The sequence below is a fragment of the Lathyrus oleraceus genome, chromosome 3 (assembly GCF_024323335.1).
Source record: "Lathyrus oleraceus cultivar Zhongwan6 chromosome 3, CAAS_Psat_ZW6_1.0, whole genome shotgun sequence".
Classification (NCBI taxonomy): Eukaryota; Viridiplantae; Streptophyta; class Magnoliopsida; order Fabales; family Fabaceae; genus Lathyrus; species Lathyrus oleraceus.
This window is the reverse complement of record NC_066581.1, coordinates 278,437,185-278,456,840: the sequence shown is the minus strand read 5'-3', so window position 1 is coordinate 278,456,840 and position 19,656 is coordinate 278,437,185. Positions and strand designations below refer to the sequence as shown.

General features: G+C 32.7%; 1 protein-coding gene and 1 long non-coding RNA gene across 2 annotated transcripts; both read right to left on the bottom strand.

Moving 5' to 3' along the window:
• Positions 1-8,020: 8,020 nt before the first annotated feature.
• On the bottom strand, positions 8,021-19,095 carry LOC127127012 (provicilin-like). The gene is made up of 7 exons (XM_051056091.1): positions 18,741-19,095; positions 18,417-18,592; positions 18,161-18,241; positions 17,731-18,054; positions 17,291-17,477; positions 8,683-8,796; positions 8,021-8,353 (listed from the first exon to the last, which is right to left on the bottom strand). Exons 1-7 carry the CDS (start codon positions 19,030-19,032, stop codon positions 8,211-8,213), a joined length of 1,317 nt encoding a protein of 438 aa, XP_050912048.1. The 5' UTR covers positions 19,033-19,095; the 3' UTR covers positions 8,021-8,210.
• LOC127127015 (uncharacterized) lies at positions 10,571-17,284 on the bottom strand. Its single transcript, XR_007805190.1, has 2 exons — positions 16,745-17,284; positions 10,571-15,039 (listed from the first exon to the last, which is right to left on the bottom strand). It is a non-coding gene; the product is annotated as an uncharacterized LOC127127015 (long non-coding RNA).
• Positions 19,096-19,656: the final 561 nt, after the last annotated feature.

Genomic DNA, 19,656 nt, shown 5'->3' with positions numbered 1-19,656 from the left:
AATAAGTCAACGTCATTTTTTTGGCTTTAAAGCAAGAGTAACTTTATTTTTCTCGTAAAGTCTCTAACTAATGTTATTTACAATATTTTAAAGTATTATATTTTATTTTGCATTTGTCATAATGAAAATATACCAATACTTAATACTTAATAAAGATAACCGAGTATCCTCCGAGTGCTATTGGGTGTTTGGATGAACTTGAATTTATCTACAAATATAAATTTTGTGATTGTTTTATAAAAACTTATGAAAATAGCTTTTAATATTTTTCATAATTTTTTTATTTTATTTTCATAAAATTTCAAGATGGTTTATGAAAACAAATTATAAGATATATCAAAATAATTTAATTTTATATTACTTTTTGCTATAAAAATAACTTACAAATAAGTACTAATTATCATGATAAATTCGATAAAATAAAAAAATATATATTTATCTTAAAAATAAGTTTATATTAACTTTGGGGCTTAGGTTTTACAAAAAAAATCTATTAAAAAAATGCTACTTAGAAGATTGAGGGGATTTCTCTTCCCATCTTAAAGATTGCTTCTCACCTTAGTGAAAAACCAAAACTATATTTGGAATTCATAAATATACTTTATGATGCATCTTATTCACACACAATTTATTTGTTATTGAGTCAGACCCCAATTCTATGACAAAATATAATTCTGAAATGCATTTATGTATACCTTAAAGAAGTGTATTTTCGGAATCCACTGAACCATGAACAAATGCAGAAACGAAACAGATGCAGAAACAAAGATAAATTAACATTGATAATTATAATAACATACATAAAAATGAAACATTACATAGATAATGATTAACGTAAATCGAATAATACATTTCATCATCAAGTAAGACATTTCAACATCTTTAGAATATCTTCACTCGATCTCACAATCTTCGCATTCGGCTCAATCAGACCTTTTGTTTTGTAACAGTGAAATGTACTCCACATATCCTTTAAATCTTAATTTGTCTTATGCTAAAACTTGTTGAACTGAATTTTTCCTTCGTTGTCAACCGATGGTAAACGTTACTTGTAACGCCCTAATTTTTTAATTAATAATATAATTGAATTTTTAATTTCTTTTATTTATTTATTTTAAGTGTTGGTGAACTATATGATTTATTTGGTAATTGTGAAATTTATTGGGATTTACTAGATTTTCTATAATTAAATAATAGAAAATAAGGAATTATGAGTTTTGGGGTAAAAAATTGAATTAGTGAGAAAATTAGAGTGAAAGGACGGAATAAAGAAAATTTAAGGGAAAGTTGTGAATTTAACAAATTAGTATTAGGTCATTTAAATAGAAAAAGGGAAGGGAGTGGAGAGTTTTTGACCTAATTTGTGAAAAGTTGGGAAAATGGAGAAAGTGGCAAGGAACCCTAAGGATAGCTCTAGGAAGGAGAAGTCATAACCAAAGCTTAAATTCTTTGATGGAAAATCATATTAGGGGAATTACTTGAATATAGGTGTCAATTCCATTAAAGGGTAGACAGGGATCCCCACCCTCATCAAGGTTTTCTTACTTGTTTCACAATTGTTGAATGCTTGATGTGTTTGATGAAGATTTATGCAAAATTTAATCCACATGCTGTGATGATTGTGATTTGTGTGCGTTTTTTGATGTTGAATTGCACATGCCTTGGCGTGTATAAATTCATTGAGATGTTGTTCATGTGGTTGGAGTTTTGGCATTATGATCATGGCCAATTGATGAAATATTGTTAATTTGGATGTTGAAAGATGGTAAATTTTGTATGTTTTCATGCACAATGATGTTTGGTATATTTTGGGACTGTTAGAGGTCAAAAATAAGGTTTGAGGTCTGATGCAGGATTGGAAAACAAGAGCGATCACACAAAATCAGGAAACAATCTTTGGGATTTCTGGGCATTGTTACAGGCCGTAGCAGCTCCTACGGGCCACCATAGCAACCCTCTGGTTTTTTGAATCAGAGGCGTGCCCAGGGGGAATGGCTAGGGAGTGCTACGGGCTGTAGCAATTGCTATGGCTGACCGTAGCAACTGCTACGGGCGACCATAGAAACTCCCTGGATTTTGTACCAAGTATCTTGTTTCAAATGTAACTTGAGTTTCGTGATTCTGTTTGAGGTGTGGTATAAAGAGTTTGATAGATGACGCGTAACACTACCTTATAATAATGGTTTAGAGATTAAATATGTACATGAAAATATGAATGTCGTGTTTTACTTGTGAATGTCTTATGAGATGATTATTTAATATTTATATGAATATGAATTTGTGGGTTTGTTACGAGTTGACGAAGAGCGTGACAAATTAATGTGATAAAATATTATGATGACTTAAATAATATTTGAAATATTTGTATAATTGTATGAATATGTATCGTTGAATATATTTGCATATCATACCCGTTGTGTTGAGGTGATGGCCTTATTGGCGGTGTACACGATCAGAAGTGGGGCCGGTTGTGATGACCATATTTGCATGTTGTTGTTGAGTTCATACATCATGGTGTATAGAATTCAGTACGGTGGTGAGATTTGGTTCAAAAGTGGGGATCGAGAGCGAGTAGCCGATTTAGTAATGGAATCCGTGAAAAATTACGGATTCAGTAGTGGGGATCAGTAACGATTATGATGGGCTCTGGTTCAGAAGAGGGGACCAGAAGCGAGTATGAACAAAATTCAGTAACATATCTATGATGTCTAAATCAGTACCGTATGCACGTGGAGTCGAATAATGGGTACATTTGCATACATACCTGCATGTGTGATTGAGTAATCATTATTATTGTTTATTGTTGTTAATAAGCGCGTGATTGATTATTGTGATGAATATTCTACCCTTGCTATGTCTTGCATCATTAATATATTTGAGCATATTCTCATCCCTATTTGTTTGTTGTGGTGTCTGTGCTCCCCCGGAGTACATGCAATCAGGTAGAAGAATAGTTGCTTGAGCTAGAGGACGGTGTGGATGTCTCTTTAGTTATTTATCACTCGGGTGTTTAGTGGAGTCGATCTGATATGTTGCACTGGGGACATGCTATTTTATATTTCACTGTTACATGCCTTATTCGTTTTGGAGTCGTTGAAGTACCTTGTTATTCATTTGTTGTTGAGATATTATATGTAAAACTCTATTATTCACGCGATTATATTTTGTTGGTTTTTATGCTTGGTGAAACATGCGTGACACTCTAAATGTTTAGTTAAAATTAAATTATTCTACTAAATGTTGAGTCGGGGAATTAGGTGTTACAATACTCGAGTTTGACAATCTGTCGATTGTTCGAGTATTCTTGGTGATTCTCCACTATGAATTTCAGATCTACAAGAGAGGTGTACTTTGTGACCCTAAATTCAAGTGAGGTATTCACACCGTTGAAGTAGACAAATGTGACATGCCAATATATGCTCATTTTGGTGTGATGTGATTTCGTTGAAAAATGAGATGAGAGACTCATACTTATACAAATTTTAGATCAATATGGACTTTAAAAACCAAAGCTTGTCTTAGGAGATATACCAAAGATGTACTTCTGGATACACCCTGTTCCATTTAGTGAAATTTATGAAATTACGGTGAATTCAAAAATGCAAGTGGGGTTGAAAACATCATGTACGGTATAGTTTGTAGTTTCAATTACAACACATTCAATATAAATTAAATCAGTCAAGACCTTAATACGGTTTCTAGTTCTTCTTTTAATCCCACCCTTCGAAATGTGCACATTAATTTAATTATCACTCAAGGATTACAACTATCGAAACGAGCCCCATAAGTATTATGGGAAATATGGCTATGCCATTCATCTCACTTATTTTAAACTCATTATTCAAACTTATTCTCACTCCTCGTCTTCTTTTGATGCTTTTGCACACTATTATAAATCCACCAACATGAATCTTCTGCTTGTTTGACTCGTTGTTTTACAATTGGTTCAACTCGATAATTTATGGTTATATAAAATAAAATAAATATAAGAATTAATTTTAAAAGATCAATTTCGAAAAATGAATTAATGAAATTAATCTTCAATCACAAATTAAATTGAAGGAAAACATTATTGAAATTAATAGTCAATTTAGTGTTTGTTTCACTAAATTCGGGGTTATGACAAAGAATAATAAATGAAAATTGTTAAGTTCATAACGAGAAGTAAATAACGTGTTTAAAGAGGTAATAAAATAAATAAAATTTAAATAAATATATAAAACTACACTGATAATAAAAAAATCTTAATGAAATTTGGGATGAAACAGAAAAAACATTTTAAAAATGGTTTGATATCTGAGATTGATTTTCCACATTTTCTTTTGTTGCCGCACTGCATTCTCTTCCATAAGACATTGTAGCACAAATGTCGTATTATTGTCTTTTTAAGGTTTGTTAATATTTTTTTCTTAATTTTCTTTTGATTGTTTAAATTTGGTCCATGCTCAAATAAACACTTTTAAATTGATTAATTTCTTTTTTAGCTCTAAATCAAATCACTACTGCATACATTTATTTGCTTTATTCATTTTTCATTATATATAAAACAATATTCTTCAAAATACACACTCTAAAATAATTATTACTTTAGAGAGTGATTAAAAAAGAGTAAATAAAATAATATTTTTAATTAACCACCAAATTATGATAAACACGGAAAAAAAATATTATAATAAATATTTACATAAGATAATTTATTCATGGAAGAAGCATTTATGAAATACATATTTAGATTAAGTTAATAGTAGAAGTAATTATAGTATAATAATCGACACACTTATCATTAATCAAATGCAAACGAAAGTGTTATAACAAAAACCGCCACACACAAGCATACAAAATCATTTAAAAATAATAGTTATTAATTTATATATGAAAGTTACAGTATGAAAAACTTGAGAAACTTGAGGTGTTACACCATGCACCATGCAAAAATTTCAACATCCCATATTCAACTCTAGTACAATAGCCTAGATCATCAATGATGCTTATGTGCAGCAAATTTCACTTGAACTCGAGAACATATCTCACATGGTGTAGAAGGAATTCAAGCTTATCAAACATTTTAGCCAAACCATGTCAATAACATGAATTTTGCAAGCCTTATTGTCACTGAGTCGAACGACTCCACTGCTTTTAGCTCTATAATCTTAAAATATTAAGCTTTTTCTGTGGACTTGTGATAAGATCATCATGAGTCCATAACTCAATTATTTTGAGTATATAAACTTGTCACCACCAATGCATCAACACCTTCACAACCACCTCATCCAAGACAAATACAATATGCACATAATCTCTCTTTCCCCCTCTTGGAAAAATCCTTCTTGTGATCAATTTTTTTGAAAAATAAAACATACTTGTTATATCCAATCTATTAATTTTCTATACAAGGTCTTAAACTCGTTATATCCAACATACTTGTTATATACTCATATGTGTCATATTCGACATCTCTCTTTTATACTCACCTATGTTATTGGCACAATATGGTACTCTAAATTTTATTATCTAATTCAACTGTCGATCAACTTTCATTTATAAAACTTTTCAATCTCGATTGATTTTTTAAAATCTACATTTTTTTCCAACGAGTTTTATATACTCCTGATGCCCCTCACCAAATGAATTATCCTAATTTGAATACTAATAAACATGGACAAGATGAAGATAAAAAATTTATTTTTGATGGAGTAAATTAAAAATCTATTAGATAAGATTGGATAAAATTATGATTTTTTAGGATTTGTATTACTTTAAATTTTTTTAATAAACATAATATGATAATTTTAATTTGACATTATTCACTATTTTGTTGTTTGACATATTTTTAATACTTGGTGATAAATATTTAAAAATGATTAAAGTTTCAATAGATTTTTTTCTTCATAAATTTAATTGTAACTATAAACTTTAAAAATACATTAAAGTGACAATTATGATATTTTTGACAAATTTTATCAATAAAAAATGCTGATAAAACTTATACCATCGAAAAAAATTAGTGTTAAAAGATGTCCATAAAAAGTATACCGATAACTTGGTTCCCACAATTTCTATTCCAACAGTAAACAAGGTAAAACACAAGAGTTTTGTCAAACGCATAAAAAATAATCACTATAGGCCATTGTTATCGTAATTATTTTTGTTGGAATATGAAATTAAAATGAATAGAGAAATACAATCGTAGAAATATGGTTCTTGATCTATACTCACGATTAATAATCTTTTACCTAAAATTATTTTCTACCAGAATTATAATACTAACACTTACACAATGAAGAGTTGAATAAATAATCTATTATGTAGAAAGTTTTCTAAAACAACACTCTAATATTTTTCACTTGTAGTTTTTTTTTTTATATATATACTATGCAAAGCATTGGGGTGAAGTTTGATGATGAAAATAAGTTTGCACTATTGAACGTCTTATTTTCCATATATTTTAAACCTTTAAAGGTCCCCTTTATTTATTTATGGTAAGGAAGACTCTATTACATTGGAGGAGGTTCAATTTGCTATAAGAACCAAAGAGATAACCAATATGAAAGTTTTGAAAGGTTGACAATAGTGGCACAGTCTTAAGTGTTTTAAGAGGAGTGAGTGAAAGGAGAGGATCCTCAAGATATATAGCATCTATTAAAGTGATCCATGGTAAGCGTAAAAGTTTCTAATTGAACTTATTGGACTGATCCCCTAAGAAGATGACATAATCTTTACATCACTTGTCAGGATGTGTTGGTATGATATGACAATTTTCTCACATGCTTCTTTTCTTTTTAATTTTTTTTATGAGGTATTGCACTTGTAAGAAACAATCGATATCAAATTAAGAGTGACTTAAAGACAATGTAAAAAAATGGAGCACTAGTCAAAATTACGCTAAAATAGTCTGTTGGTCCCTGTAAGTTAGCGAATTTTTGGTTTTGACCCCTGTAATTTATTTATTTTTGTCTGTGTCCCTATATCTCACTTTTTGTGTTGGTTTTAGTCCCTAAAGTCAAAATCCGCAGGTTTCCTGCGGATTTTATATTTAGGGACTAAAACCAACACAAAAGTGAGATATAGGGACTCATACAAAAATAAATAAATTATAGGGACCAAAATAAAAAACTCACTAACTTACAGGGACCAAAAGATTTTTTAAATCTCAAAATTATTTATTAATTAATTTTTATGCGTAAAATAATTGATTATTTGTATACATTTATCATTAAAATATTACTATTGAATGAGATTTACGCATGCTTCTTCTAAGCATACATTATCTTTAAAAATTAGAGAGTTTCATAAAATTAACAAACTACTTTAAATTATGTAAATATATTAAACATTTAAGGGTATTTTTAAAATACTGACATGCCAACATTTTATTTCGATAATCACACGATCAAATGTACTTTAATTAAATTTATTGACATCATCTGAGCAGGTGACATAATCTTTATAATACTGATCAGGATGTGTTGGTATGATATGGAAATTTTCTCACATGCTTCTTTTCTTTCTAATTTTATATATGAGGGATTTGTACTTGTAAGAAACAATAGATATCTAATTAAGATTATGTTTTAAAGACAACGTGAAAAAATAGAACACTTGTCAAAATTATTTATCAATTGATATTTATGCGTAAAATAATTGATTATTCATATACATTTATTTTTAATTTATTACTATAGAATTAGATTTACGCGTGCAACTTATAAGCATAAATTCTATTTAAAAATTAGAGAGTTTTGAAAAATTAACAAATTATTTAACATAGTGAAAAAAAATATAAAATTTTGAAGGAGTTTTTAAAACACTCACATGCCAACATTTTTATTTCGACTATCAAATTAATTATGATAAAATAGATATAATTAAATATATAATGCATCGTTTATGTATGATTAAATCATCTATAGTAAGTAGCATAGAGGGGTAGTAGCATAGAGGAGTAGTATATATTCCATAAGAAAAGCATAGTAGGTTAGGCGAGATACAAAACTTATTCTTGGTTTATTTATTCGCGAGATACAAAACTTATTCTTGGTTTATTTATTCATAGTAGAAAAGTGAAACTCGAGTTATAGTTACAAGAGAATGACATTTCATCCTTTGCTCACTATGAGCTATAACTCTTTATAGCATACATGCATAGTATTTTATAACTTATTAAAAGCATCCATAATTGAAGATAGATGATCCCTTATTTGATGGTTTCTTTACTCTCTTTGCAGAGGCTGAGCATTTGCAAAATAAGATTGTTTTTGATTCTTTAGGAGCCTATCAACCTCATGAGAAGATCCAGGAAATGCAAGCTCTTTAACTGGTCTTTCTACTTGACTTATGACATTGTCTTCCTCACCTTCAAATTTGCAATCACCCAAAAAATTATTACTTAATTAATTTATTTCCTCATTTATTCAAATAGAAGAAAACATATTACCACACACATAAAAAAAAATTAATATATTCTACATCTAGTTTATTTCAATTATGGTTTTGGTTCCATATATTCCTCCTAATTTATCACTTTTTAGAAAAAATATGTGTTCCAATGTCCGTTTTTTAGCTTAAATATTATATTAATTTTTTTATCAATGAATAAAAATATTATATAAAATGAAAGCGGCGATCAAGTGTAAGAACACGATTACAATTTTTACAAAGAGGCTAAATAAGAATATAATATACCTGCAAGGAAGTTTCTCTCGTTGTTCTCGGCATTGATACCAAATCCAATCAGATTGAGATCTGAGGAGGCATTTATGGCAACGGGGTGACCTGCTGGAATCACAAAAACATCACCTGGTGTAACAACCCGTATAATATATATCTAGAATAATATCATACAAGTGTTAAATTTTGGTACTGTCACAACATAAGTGCCTAATGGCATCAATATATATACATGTCCAAACTAAAACATCAATGGAACATGTCATACAATAATGCCTAAACAATAAAAATCTAAGAACTATGTACAATATCTTCATTGCACACAACTCCACAGCGGAAGATCATAATGAACAACAACCCTTGAAACATCCATAACAGTTTCTCTTAAATTCAACCTGTAAAGAATACCTGAAAAATAACAACAATAATGGGATGAGATAATAATCTCAGCGAGTTCTCCTATCCTATGGGTCCACTCGGCTCTACAGGGTATTCTAATCGACATTCAACTCATATCCAACTCAAGTCAACAAGGGAACGAAGACTTGAGCGATGGGGAAACTATCTCGCAATTGTATGGCAACATGCATCTGAGTTCTCATAACTCAACCACGATCATTATTCAGATTCACGCAACATCGATCCCCAACCGGACCTACGTCTAGGCCAAGGCTTGGTTCACGCATGTCCGTATGATTCGACTTTCGCGGTGGATATCCGGTTCCCCTATGGGACTTAAACCCACTTTTAAGAACCATCACCCGTACGGGACTCTAACCCACCTAGGGTATCTTTCACCGTATGGGACTCTAACCCACATAGGTGTCCACCTTTCCCCCATGTCCGCCATGGTTGGGGCTCAAACCCAATTGAGGCTCGAATCATTGGTCCCACATCCCAATGCTTACTCATCTAAGCATACCAATAGAGATGTGTACCACCACAGAAAAACCAACATTCTGAATACATGATCGGTTCCATAATCATTGGTTCCATGAACCATAACAAATTCATCAATCATAGGTGACTTCATTCACCATAATACACAAATAATAACATGGCATGTTCCATAATCATAGGTGACTTCATTCACCATGATACACAAATAATAACATGGCATGTTCCATACAATGCATCTCATTCTCAATCATGGCAACAATTCGTCCACGACCTCACATAAGCGTCGTACGAATGAATACCGTATTCTCATACATATATCACATATGTTCCATAACCTAGATCATATTTCTAAGTTATTATTCAAATTATTCTTCTAGGTTTCCTCACTCATCTTTGTAAGGTTTTTAATCATGTTATTTCACCTTCCACATAACAACAATATTTAATTTTCATCATGATAAAATTCATGGCAGTTATAAATCACATACTATTTTATAACATGGAACAATAATAATAGTCATTTATGTTATCTTTAGTCATGTTATTTCATAATCAACCATGTTTAACACCCATCATGAATATAATTCACTTAATTTGTAAGACACATGATATACTATAATATGATATCATAATAATAGCCTTTTTCATTATCTTACTAATGCATTCGTCCGCATCCAAAACGGAGTTATAACGCTCAATTAATTCATTAATCTATCTTAATCAAGATTTAGATTAATATTTATTCATTGCATAAGTGTTCAACAACAACCTCTCTAGCCTAGTGGTAAGGCATGTACAGTTTCAGAGGAGGTCCTTCCTCTTCTTCTCTTTCTCTTCCTTCTTTTCCTCTTTTCCTCTTTCTTTCCCTTTCTCTTCTCTTCCCTTTCTTTCTTTCTTTCTGATATCTCTACTTTCCTCTTACCTACCACCTCTCTTCTTATCCACTTCTTCTTTTTTCCTTTTCCACCACACGTACCATATAATATATATAAATAATATCAAGTAGTAATAAAAATATCTCAATTGATATTTTATCTTCCAGTACCAATTGACCAATTATTAACGTTACCAAAAATGCCCTCTCTTGTACTTATTAATATTGGTCTGTCTCTTTATTAATAATTAATCTCTTCAGAGTTCACTGGTTACTCTATTGGTCCCAATTGACAACATTTAGAGCACAAAGGAGCTCTAATTGTTACAACTAACAAAAGATATAGTACACAGGTACTCAATTGATCTCAACTGACAACTAATTGAGCATTTAAGAGAATATGGGATATTACATTCTCCCCCCCTTAAATTGAAATTCGCCCCCGAATTTCCTTCACTCAACAAACAAACAATCCTTGTATCAACGTCTTAGACCAACACTTGACTTCTCTTCGATTTCAAGTCTCTGACATACTTATTCTTCTAACTTATCTTTGCTAACAATTTTCCTTCTTTCATGGACTCCCGAAACTTCTTGATTTCCATCACAATCTCATTCTAATATTGGATTAACATTTAAACTTGCTCCCACTTAATTCCTCTTATATATCGCTCAACATCAGTGGGTCACTTTCTTCCCGGAAACCACAACTTCCCTTCCTTGTACTAAGTTACACAAAACATAATTACAACATCTTATCTTGACTTGGTTAATCAATACTCATTAATTCTTCATAAGAAAATTTATTGATTCCCTGACCACAAATAATATTGACTGCCATTTTCTTGTTATTCCTTCAACAAATGCAACAACTTTGTAATCCATTTATTGATAATCTCATAAACTTCACCTGGCATAATGCTACATGTTGCAAACCTCTACTCCAATTGTTTCCCTTCTCTCGTACTACTCCAATAAGATAGAACCATTAGCACGAGATTATCTTACTCTCATCCTTACCTCCATTCTTACGAGTAACTATCTCCCTGATCCCCATAAACTTGATTGGGCTCTTTCATCCATCACCTTCCATTGTGATTCTCTGATTCCAATAGTGGAACACTCGGGATTCCTAGGCACTACTGTTTAGCTAACAATCTTCAAAGAAACACACTTACCCTCAGAGTGCCTACTGTCCAAAATGGTACTAGAACCTTACCAACTTCTATTAATTAGTAGAATAACTTCCTTGGTGACTCACAAAAGTTCAGAATAAGACCAGCACTCTTCAGAAGGCAGGTATCCAGGAGTTACATTGCTACAACCATAACAACATAGAACATCCGAATTCATCATGTGTTTGGTGCAGCTAAACCAAATTAGTTTGACAACATCCGGTTCTGGTTACTATATTCCATATCAAATCCTCTCATAGGGTTTTGATTCACTCAAGATTTCTCCCGACACATAATCTCGGCCAATAACAAAGTAACACCGTCAAAAAACTTTTAATTATCAACAAAACACCACTTCTAAGGAACTTAAGCAATCTAGAACATAACTATGAGTGTCCATACATCTCGTAGAGTCACACACAATACTTCACACATATCTAGAGACAACATTTCACTTCGTATCCAAGGTCATTCATCTCAATCGTCTTGTCCCGTCTTCTATAATCTTAGCTCATGCTCTTACTAACATACCATCCGAGTTACATGTTTAACCGTAGGAATAACTGATTCTCGTTCCTCCTGGGAAGTATAACTCATGGATCCTTCCAATAGGGTAAAGTATCATCGTACACATCCATCACCATTCTCATGGAGTCTACACCTAAGGCTATGAATCCAAATGAATCAATCAATTTCATACCATGACCAACCGCTTCACACCCTATCAATTTATACCACATACCTAGCTAATCTCTTCCAGATCACCGCTTAGTAGGTCTCTTCCAAGTCTGTTCCTTATAGTTATTCATAATCATAATAATGGTACTTCCCAGACTTACTTAAACTGAGCATGGTCTACCAGGTTGGTTTTCCCACGCGTCTAACTTCCATAGTATCTCTACAGATGACTGACTACGCACTACACCTTCATAAATCCCAATTTCAAAACTACCAATCTGACTTGTGGTAACTTGTAACTCCATCCTCGATTTGTACATCCACAACGATACACTTATGACATTTAAGACATCCTTAGCTCCAATACGGTGTGAATGTTTATACTCCGCGACTAACCAACCAACCAAATACTTCTCAAGAAGATAAATAACAACCAGACTTCCAATAAGCCAATATTACTCTTTCAATCCAAATAAAATGCACTTAAGATGAACCTTATCATTGCCACACAATTATGACTAGAATTTTCTTCTAAACCAATACCTACTACACACTGCATTATACCGGGGTTACTTGTCTCTATAACTCCCCACGAATAATCCTCATTGCCTCCCAATAAACGCTTGCAACATAAAATATTCCACATTCTACACTTAGTCCACATGCTCCAGCTTAGCTTATCTTTTGTTGGCTATCATCAACTAAACTTCTTAGAATACAAGACTCACTGCTCAAAAAATGTATGTTACTTTACATCCATCTCAAGACAAGGAATCCATTACACTTACTTGTGACCATAATACTGCTATCACATACTTCTCTTAACACCAAGGTTTAACTTCCTCTATTCCGCTATGTAACACCCCAGACTGCTTTCAGGATTATCAACTAACCCCACAAATCAACACGGGTCTTTTCAACATGTTTTGTCCTCACTCGCACGCTTTCCAGGAAACTTCCCAGAAGGTCACCCATCCCAATACTACTCCAAGTCAAGCACGCTTAACTATGGAGTTCTTATTGATTAGGATACCGAAAAGAAGATGCATCTTGTTGATATAGGTAGTACCAATTAATCCTTATAAGCCTTCTTTCAACCATGTAGTCTCATACCTGCACAGCCTCAGGATCCCTCTCATTCCGATGTGAATTCGGTTTTTCCCCTAGAAGCTGCTAGGAGTGTCTCATTGTCATGCATCATGCATCGACAACCACTCCATCGCCCTCGAATGTTACATGTAACCACTCTTCGGCCTCTCCGACCTCGTGTGCCACACACTACATACTCTAGAAATCCTCGATGTGAACAATCATCAACTACACGCCCATAACTTTGTCTTAATGAATCTTAATGGTCCCATTGTGCCTCTATCTAAAATGTGCCCTATTACAACAGTTGTATTGCAACATCCACACTACTTCCGCACTCGGTGTTGACTTGTCTCCCTATGGTAATTCTCTCCGTTCCAATTACAAAACCATTATACTAGAAGTCCTTAAATCCAACTTAATTGCTCTTATCCTCAACCAGTTCTCATATAACCAAAGCCCACTGGAGCTTCCATTACTATATAATGTGCGTTATCTGTCTCCAACACAAACTCTTATAATTGATCTTTAGGTAACTCATCATTCCATAATGGTCTCTTACTAACACTGAACCGCTGACGAGCTATCTCAAAGCCGATCTCCCTTCTAAAACTGAACATACTTGGTTTATCTTCTAACCTCCATTTGGTCCATACATGTTTCACTTGGAATAGGCAACCATATCCTCGAGTCTCTTCTTAGACTTCACCACTACCTTAGGCTCCCAACAAAACTGAACGTCCTTATCCCTAAAGTCTTCAACCACTTGCAAGGTACCATTCCAAATATATATATTCCATTAAGTACTCTCGTTCTTCCAAAATATTTTAGTGGCCTTAGAAACTGAAACACTGATACACTACCTCACTTCCAAACCTTATGACATATGTGTAACATAACCATCCTTTCTACTTTACCATACGGAATTATTCACAATACTATTCCATATTATTGAGTATATCTTACTCCACTAACAAATTCACTCATTCCTCAAAATTCTGACAATTCATCCAATAGAGATCCTCAACTTCTTAACTCTGTTAACACCGCAGAATCGCTTGGATGATACACTACTCTTCAATCCCATAATACCCAAATCATAACTCCTCTGAAACTTCAACTGGGCCATCAAGTTCTCCTTACTTTCTAACTCTTGGCTTGAGCCTATTCTCAAAGCACAAGTTCAACCCACGCTTCGGAGTCCTCGTGGTCGCTCAACCATGATCCTACCTACCATGCACATAATATTAGGTTGATCAGGCCCAATACTATATACAGTGATATTAAGAATCATGTTGGCTAAACACACATATGAGGCAGGAATAGATCTACTTATGATGTTTCAAGGCTAGGTCGAGAATCGACCTGCTCTGATACCAACTGTAACAACCCGTATAATATATATCTAGAATAATATCATACAAGTGTTAAATTTTGGTACTGTCACAACATAAGTGCCTAATGGCATCAATATATATACATGTCCAAACTAAAACATCAATGGAACATGTCATACAATAATGCCTAAACAATAAAAATCTAAGAACTATGTACAATATCTTCATTGCACACAACTCCACAGCGGAAGATCATAATGAACAACAACCCTTGAAACATCCATAACAGTTTCTCTTAAATTCAACCTGTAAAGAATACCTGAAAAATAACAACAATAATGGGATGAGATAATAATCTCAGCGAGTTCTCCTATCCTATGGGTCCACTCGGCTCTACAGGGTATTCTAATCGACATTCAACTCATATCCAACTCAAGTCAACAAGGGAACGAAGACTTGAGCGATGGGGAAACTATCTCGCAATTGTATGGCAACATGCATCTGAGTTCTCATAACTCAACCACGATCATTATTCAGATTCACGCAACATCGATCCCCAACCGGACCTACGTCTAGGCCAAGGCTTGGTTCACGCATGTCCGTATGATTCGACTTTCGCGGTGGATATCCGGTTCCCCTATGGGACTTAAACCCACTTTTAAGAACCATCACCCGTACGGGACTCTAACCCACCTAGGGTATCTTTCACCGTATGGGACTCTAACCCACATAGGTGTCCACCTTTCCCCCATGTCCGCCATGGTTGGGGCTCAAACCCAATTGAGGCTCGAATCATTGGTCCCACATCCCAATGCTTACTCATCTAAGCATACCAATAGAGATGTGTACCACCACAGAAAAACCAACATTCTGAATACATGATCGGTTCCATAATCATTGGTTCCATGAACCATAACAAATTCATCAATCATAGGTGACTTCATTCACCATAATACACAAATAATAACATGGCATGTTCCATAATCATAGGTGACTTCATTCACCATGATACACAAATAATAACATGGCATGTTCCATACAATGCGTCTCATTCTCAATCATGGCAACAATTCGTCCACGACCTCACATAAGCGTCGTACGAATGAATACCGTATTCTCATACATATATCACATATGTTCCATAACCTAGATCATATTTCTAAGTTATTATTCAAATTATTCTTCTAGGTTTCCTCACTCATCTTTGTAAGGTTTTTAATCATGTTATTTCACCTTCCACATAACAACAATATTTAATTTTCATCATGATAAAATTCATGGCAGTTATAAATCACATACTATTTTATAACATGGAACAATAATAATAGTCATTTATGTTATCTTTAGTCATGTTATTTCATAATCAACCATGTTTAACACCCATCATGAATATAATTCACTTAATTTGTAAGACACATGGTATACTATAATATGATATCATAATAATAGCCTTTTTCATTATCTTACTAATGCATCCGTCCGCATCCAAAACGGAGTTATAACGCTCAATTAATTCATTAATCTATCTTAATCAAGATTTAGATTAATATTTATTCATTGCATAAGTGTTCAACAACAACCTCTCTAGCCTAGTGGTAAGGCATGTACAGTTTCAGAGGAGGTCCTGGGTTCGAATCCCCTTGGTGACATATTGTGTACAAACAGGAAATTAAATTCTGTTTCAGTGTGGTCCTGGGTTCGAATCCCCTTGGTGACATATTGTGTACAAACCGGAAATTAAATTCTGTTTCAGTGTTAACCGGTTAACTCATAGTGTTAAAGGGAAAAATTCTAATTTCCATTAATTCTCTCAGTAACTTCCTTCCTTAAATAACTCCTCTTTTATTTTCCTTTCCATATACCATATTTACCTACTATTTTCACTTAACATGATTTTTCAACAACAACCAACACGAAGTTCATATATTAATCATCAATTTAACAAACATAGTATATATCATAAATTCCTAACTCCCAATTTCATGAAATTTATCCCCAAAGCTATAACTAAACTAAGAACTCACCTAGTAGAAGAAGATGAAGTTGGTGATGATGAAGATGAGTTGATGAAGATGATTTTCCATCTTCTTTCTTCCTTCCTCTTCTTCTCTTTCTCTTCCTTCTTTTCCTCTTTTCCTCTTTCTTTCCCTTTCTCTTCTCTTCCCTTTCTTTCTTTCTTTCTGATATCTCTACTTTCCTCTTACCTACCACCTCTCTTCTTATCCACTTCTTCTTTTTTCCTTTTCCACCACACGTACCATATAATATATATAAATAATATCAAGTAGTAATAAAAATATCTCAATTGATATTTTATCTTCCAGTACCAATTGACCAATTATTAACGTTACCAAAAATGCCCTCTCTTGTACTTATTAATATTGGTCTGTCTCTTTATTAATAATTAATCTCTTCAGAGTTCACTGGTTACTCTATTGGTCCCAATTGACAACATTTAGAGCACAAAGGAGCTCTAATTGTTACAACTAACAAAAGATATAGTACACAGGTACTCAATTGATCTCAACTGACAACTAATTGAGCATTTAAGAGAATATGGGATATTACACCTGGAGACAACTTAGCTCTATACAGTTGCACTTGTTTGCTTGTCTCTTCTTCTTGTTCCTCTTCCTTGTCATTTTCTTTTCCATGGTTCTCATTTCTTTGACCCACAAGTTCAAAATCTCCTTTTCCTTCAGTAACAGTTACTATCACAATTGCTCTTGAATTGTAGTTTGGCAACAATAAAGATCCCTAAAATTAAATTTGAATATTTTTTTAGCTGTAGCTCTCAATTCTCTAAATAGAACATGATATTAAATTTACAAATTTGTTGTCAATGAGATGTAAACTTAGTGATATGAGTTTCTTCTTATAATTTTAAAGAAACAAAATTCAAATCCCCTTAAATTATGTTAAAATGATTATAAGTATCTTTTTACTTAATAATAATATATAATTTATTGTCTAGTTTATTTGCATATGTTATAAAATAATTTTGTTATACCTCCTTAATATCCACAGAATTGACAAATATGTCCAAGTCTTGAAGTTGTTGATTTTTCTCTGGGGTGATCTCAAAGAATTTGCCAAACTTGTTAGAATAGATAGGATTGCGACTTCTCAAGTTGAATGGTCCAGATTCTGATGATACACTTTTTTTGGAACTGGACTTTGCATTTTTGCTCAATTCCTCAATTTGTTCCCTTGATACTTTGACTATTACATTTTCTTCGTTGATCTCTTGTCTCCTATCCTTAAGACTTCTTCTGTGTTGTGGCTCTTGTTCCTGTTGTTCTAAAAGAACCTTTTCTATCTCCTCGTAATTGGTCTTTATATTTTGAACAGTATATAAAAGGACAAAGTGAATATTTACATAAAGTAAACCAAACTAGTACATGAAAAACGAATAAAGGATGTGTGTGTTGCATGCTTACATTGAAAGCAGCCTCTAGAATATTCTTGCTGAATCCAGATAATAATGATGGTTGATTTTGAGTTCCAGATAATAAGAAAGACTATTAAAAATTACAAATAAACAATGGTAAGAGTGGACAAACTTTACGATATAATGTGGGAAAATGGAGTCGCAACTGTTGTTGTGATACTATTGTAGATCCCTCTAAAATTATTTCATGTGGTTGCATGCAAATAATGTGTAATATGAGAAAAGGTAAGCTTCAACTTTATTACCTGCAATTGACCGGGTTTGTTTACTGGGATGGCGAGATCTAATACTCTAAGATCCTCGTTGTCATCTCGGTTAGCCAAATAAGCAATAGTGCCAGCAGGGAGTTTGATGGTATCACCACGTTCAAGATTGAAGGAGTTTCGATCGTTAGATTTCAACACTGTGAGAGTGGCTTTCCCTGCATATTGCAATTAAGATCATATTTTTATTTTCAACTTAATTTATCTTCACAAAAATCAAATTTATAAAGTAAGAAATATCATTATTTATAAAAAAAACTATTGATGATTAATTTGAAATCTATAAATTGATACGTAATACATTACCACTAAGGACTACAAGGATGAAGTCGGCATCGGTGTATTGTGGAAGAAAAAGGGTGTGAGGTTTGGACTTATATTCTAAAAGACGGTAATTTTGAAGATTTTCAAATATTTTGGAACGTTTGTCAAATTTTTGGAGAAGACGAATGTGACCGTTTTCGTTCTCATAAAGAGTTTGAAATCGGTTAGACTTAAAGATAAAGGGGTTCTCTTGATCGGATCTAGAAGAGACACAAACTGAGGCTAGGAAAGCAATTGCCAACAACATTAACGGTTTGATTGGAGTAGCAGCCATATTGATTTGGATTAATGTGTTACTCTGCTTACTATAGATGAAGAGATGATGGAGTACACTGAAATGAGTGAGTATTTATAACAAATGAATTAAAGCTATAAGATTACCATGCACCAGCATTTGGCCATAGTTTGCCATGCATGTTGACTAGTGTAGAAATGAACAAAATTGAGGTGGCTAATTAAAATGAAAAGAACCGTATATGGTAATGAACATGGGTGGTGGATTTTGTTTGTATTTTATGAACCTAGACATTCTTTTTGGCAAGATCATTTCTATATATAATTTGTCTTGAGCCATTTTTTTTATCGTGCCTCGTTTTATTCTTTTTCTTTTGTCTAAAATTGACACTATTAATTTTTTAAAAACCTGAAAATAATCTTATTTTAGTTGTAACTTTGAAAAGAATCTTTAGTAATTTTTAAAGTAATATTTGTTTTTGATTTTAATTAGAGAAACATAAAGACAGGCACTGTTTTGAATATAAATTAATTTTGATATCTAATAGATTATAAATAATTTAAATTTATCATTTCATTTTTAATTAATAGTAATAATAAATTAAAAGTTAAATTGCACTTTTAATCTCTTTATTTTATTTGATTTATAAAATTAACTCTCTTA